The 4,179-nt window shown below is 34.7% G+C and overlaps 1 protein-coding gene across 2 annotated transcripts; it reads left to right on the top strand.

Annotated features, from left to right (window-relative positions):
- Nucleotides 1–632: 632 nt before the first annotated feature.
- LOC108449913 (uncharacterized) lies at nucleotides 633–3,558 on the top strand. 2 transcript variants are annotated; one of them, XM_017747294.2, is made up of 7 exons: nucleotides 633–1,427; nucleotides 1,937–2,077; nucleotides 2,170–2,283; nucleotides 2,375–2,548; nucleotides 2,666–2,781; nucleotides 3,034–3,121; nucleotides 3,230–3,558. In XM_017747294.2, the coding sequence occupies exons 1-7, from the start codon at nucleotides 921–923 to the stop codon at nucleotides 3,233–3,235; spliced, it is 1,146 nt and encodes a 381-aa protein (XP_017602783.1). In that variant the 5' UTR covers nucleotides 633–920; the 3' UTR covers nucleotides 3,236–3,558. The 2 variants fall into 2 exon arrangements, with proteins under 2 accessions (XP_017602783.1, XP_017602782.1); XM_017747293.2 differs by having other exon boundaries at nucleotides 705–1,427; nucleotides 3,227–3,558.
- Nucleotides 3,559–4,179: the final 621 nt, after the last annotated feature.

The following is a 4,179-nucleotide window of genomic DNA, read 5'->3' as shown; positions in this document are numbered from 1 at the left end:
AATTGCAACTTCATAGAGACCCCACACTTAACTATTATTGAATTGGTTTTTACATTTTTAAGTCGGTAGTGATTTGTAAATTAATATTTTCAATATTTTCAATATAATTCAATTAGAGATTTTAAAGGGTAACAAATAGTTAATGATTTATACATATAAATAGTAAAATTAAAGGGTAGTTATTTACAAGATAGTGATATATTTATATTATACACACACATTATGTATAAAAGAATCTATTTAAATAAAAAATTTAAATTTCGATATGGATATCTCTTAATCACTAAAAACTCAACTATAAATTTATATTTGAGTTAACTCAAAAACTAGTTTCTAATGTTATTCACGTACTTGATTTTACGTGTTTAATTTTTAATTACTTTTTGAGTAACACATTTTGATTATTGTAATTAGTATAAAATAATTCCAGAACATGCGAAAAACATGAGATTTTATTTAATTAATTATTTTTTAAAGCATTTTGTTTGTGTTTTGGGTCAACTATGGTTATTTTATTCTTTTGTTAATTCTTAGCTACCCTTTTTATTATGTGGACCTTATTTTCTCATCTTTAAAATATCTCACCCACCAATCACACATAAAGTTATCACCTGTATGACATGTATCATAGTTAAGATACACCTTCACATATTTCAAGAAAAAAGAGATCATACACCATCGCAATCCCCGTACAAAGTATAAAATAAAGCCATTGTGGGCTTGAATCAAGAGCACTGCATAAAAGCATAATGCTTACCGCATTGAATCGCCCCTAACGAAGTTATTCTCATATAAGAAACGGCTCTTTCCGACATCTGCAACGTTGGGGACACTAGAAACAACTATTACAAGTGGCTGTTGAAGTCTTTGTTAGTTGCCGAGGCATATCTCGGTCGACTCAACTCCACTCAGTCCGATCCATGGCGTCTCTTCACCCCACGATCTCTCCTCAAAGCCTCCTTTCTTTAACAAAACCTCGAAAACCCATTTCGAGGCACCTCTCAGCTTCCTCATTAACCACCTCAAAACTGCCCGAGGGCCTTGCTTTCTCGGGAACCAAACAGAAAAACAAAAGGGAAAACTCGGTGGTGGTGGTGAAGTCATTAGCCGAGGAGCTTGACGTGATACCAGTTCAAAGTGAGGATGTTATAGATATACAAGAAGGAGTTGCGGTGAGTCAGGCGCCGAGAGAATCGTCAGGAGGAGAGTTAGTGACTCAAGTAGGTGGGTTTAGCAATGAAGGAATGTTATCTTTTGAAGGGGTTTCTTCTTCAGGTTCAACTTCAGGGAACGGATTTGGTGATGGACAAGGAAGTCAAGAGGAACTGGATAGGCTTATGGATAGAATTATTAATGCTACTATTGTTCTTGCTGCTGGTACTTATGCCATCACCAAGTTGCTTACCATTGATCAGAATTATTGGCAGGTGAGATTATATCTGCAATTTTACTTTCATTTTGTGGAACATTGCATGATTTGGCTTAGGAAATTGAATGACTGATTGCAAAATTCTTTGTATTGTTATTGGTATCAGATTGTTATTGTAAAATCCCCCTCCTTTTTTGTTATTCCCTTTTGCTCTTTCAATTGCTGAATAATGCAAAAATATGTGATTAATCTAGATGTATGCTTGGTTCTTCATGCTTGTGCCATTATTGAGGGCTCTTGGATGAACTCAAGTAGTAGGTCCACCTCGATTCCAGAGTTCGATTATAAGCTTGTGCATATGTGGGTGTGTGACTTTGAATTTGTATTGTATAAAAAAAATATTGCTCTTGGATGTTTTAGTAGCTGGAGATTTTTTAACGAAGAAGATCTTAATCTTATTGTGTTTGATATGCTTATGTACCACATATGCATATAGCACTGGTATTTCATAATGAATTTGGCCTGCAACTTACAAAGAACTGGAAATTTTACGTCTTTGGGTTATAGGGATGGACTATTTATGAGATAGTAAGATATGCACCTCAACACAATTGGAGTGCTTATGAAGAAGCTTTGAGGACAAACCCTGTTTTAGCGAAAATGGTTATCAGTGGAATTGTCTATTCTATAGGGGATTGGATTGCGCAAGTAAGTTTATGTCATCGAAGAAATACTTTTCGATCTTTAGTTTTCGGTCATGAGATTGTCCCTTACACTTTTTCTTGTCTTTATTCTTTCAGTGCTTTGAAGGTAAACCTCTATTTGAGTTTGATCGTATGCGGATGTTCAGATCTGGCCTTGTTGGCTTTACTCTACACGGTTCCTTGTCTCATTACTATTACCAATTCTGTGAGGTAACCATTCCGCACTATATATCTCGCAAACAGTTGCGGAGTTGAAATTTTTGTCCTATTGAATGTATTGAAACTTGTTTTTTGCCCGTAGGAGCTTTTTCCTTTCCAAGACTGGTGGGTGGTTCCTGCAAAAGTAGCTTTCGACCAAACTGCGTGGGCTGCAGTTTGGAACAGCATTTACTTCGTGATTTTGGGATTTCTGCGTCTTGAATCTCCGATCAGTATTTTTAACGAATGGAAGGCAACATTCTTGCCTATGTTGACAGTAAGAGAACCTTCTTTCCTTGCCATTCATTCACTTTATATTTGAACAATTTGGTATTGTTTCGTTTTCCCGTGGTATCAAGATCCCATAGTGTTTTTGTGCATGGTTATTATGTAGGCCGGATGGAAACTTTGGCCATTTGCTCATCTTATCACTTATGGTTTTATTCCGGTAGAACAAAGGCTTCTTTGGGTGGACTGCGTAGAACTTATTTGGGTGACGATTCTCTCAACGTAAGTATCTCGAATATTGAATGGTTCAATATTATGGAATAGCACTGAGAAACACTCTTTCTACTTAAAAACAGTCTGATATGCATGGAAGAACATTTTGTATAAGCTCTAGCTTTTTGGACATGCAAGTAATAGATGGTGGTGTGACTGTTGATATTAGACATGTCCATAGACTAGCCCTATAATAACAAATGTCTTCCTTGCTGATTGAGTTCTACATTATTGATGTTTTTTTTTTCAACTCTTTGCTAGTTATTCGAATGAAAAATCGGAAGCAAGAATCTCCGAGGCAGCACCAGCAGAAGCAAGTTCAATTTTGCCACCTGTTGGTCCACCCGAGGTACAATAGCTAATTGGTTGTTGTTTAGGCTAGCTAGAGTTGCATAGAATATAATGTCGCTTTACTTTCCACATTTTCTTTACATTTTCCTTCTTGTGCTCTTAGCAGGAGTAAATAATGAGATTTAGGATATCTGGGATTTGAGACATGACAGTGGAATTAATCCTCACTCGCTTCGATCAAACGAGGCTTGACAGGCCGGTCACCGGAAAATAACGCAAAAACAAGGGGAAATTACATGCGTATGCTACGTAAATGCTGTCTTTTGTTTGTATGTACAAAAATTATACTTTTGGAGACGTTGTGATCACTAATTGTGGAAAATATCATGGTATAGTGCTGGAAATTTTCTATAGAATATGGAAGTTTTCATGTATGTAAAACCTTTTTTCCATTATAATTGTGTTCTTTTTTTTGTTTTGTTTCTATTGATAAAATCTGGACAGGTTTCCATCACAAGAAATTTAATGGTGGGTTGGTAGGCCAAATCAAATGGCATTAGGCACCACAAGTACTGGTGAGGTTTAATTGCCACTGACATTTTCCCTGTTTAATTTTGTTGTTTGACAAGGAATCTGCAAATGGAGGAACCTTCTCCTCAGTAGCTGCAATGTATATCTCCCATCTCACATTGGGAACTTCTGAAGATTCCTCACCATGTTGATTATAGGTGCAAGGACTTTTCAATTTGTATTGTTTGTTAAATCACCTTAAGATAGATAAAAAAATTAATCATTGTTATCCACGTGTATGACAAATGTTAATTTTTCTATTTATTTTAGGGTGATTTGACAAATAATTTAAGTTTAAGGGCTAAATAAAATGAAAAATTAAATGGAGGGTTAAAATAACTTTTTTGTAAAAGTAGAAGATCAAATAAATCATTATTTCTTGATTATATGCATCATCAATAACTATTAGGAAAAACAATAATATTATTAATAAAATATATTACCACTAACATTAAGTCTATAAAATTAGAAATTGATTAATTTTTATGTATTATAGATTAAACATTGATTAATTTTGTGTGTTATAGTTTATATTTAAATTGAACT

The sequence above is a fragment of the Gossypium arboreum genome, chromosome 5 (genome assembly GCF_025698485.1).
Source record: "Gossypium arboreum isolate Shixiya-1 chromosome 5, ASM2569848v2, whole genome shotgun sequence".
NCBI classification, from domain to species: Eukaryota; Viridiplantae; Streptophyta; class Magnoliopsida; order Malvales; family Malvaceae; genus Gossypium; species Gossypium arboreum.
Note: the sequence above shows the minus strand (reverse complement) of the source record. Positions and strands in the feature narration are given on the sequence as shown.

Bases quoted from the DNA above. Each gene is read 5' to 3' on its own strand.
- LOC108449913 (XM_017747293.2), top strand. From the start codon at position 921: ATGGCGTCTCTTCACCCCACGATCTCTCCTCAAAGCCTCCTTTCTTTA. The intron at 2,284-2,374 runs GTAACCATTCCG...TTTTGCCCGTAG, and splicing joins ACTATTACCAATTCTGTGAG to GAGCTTTTTCCTTTCCAAGA. The intron at 2,782-3,033 runs GTAAGTATCTCG...ACTCTTTGCTAG, and splicing joins TGGGTGACGATTCTCTCAAC to TTATTCGAATGAAAAATCGG.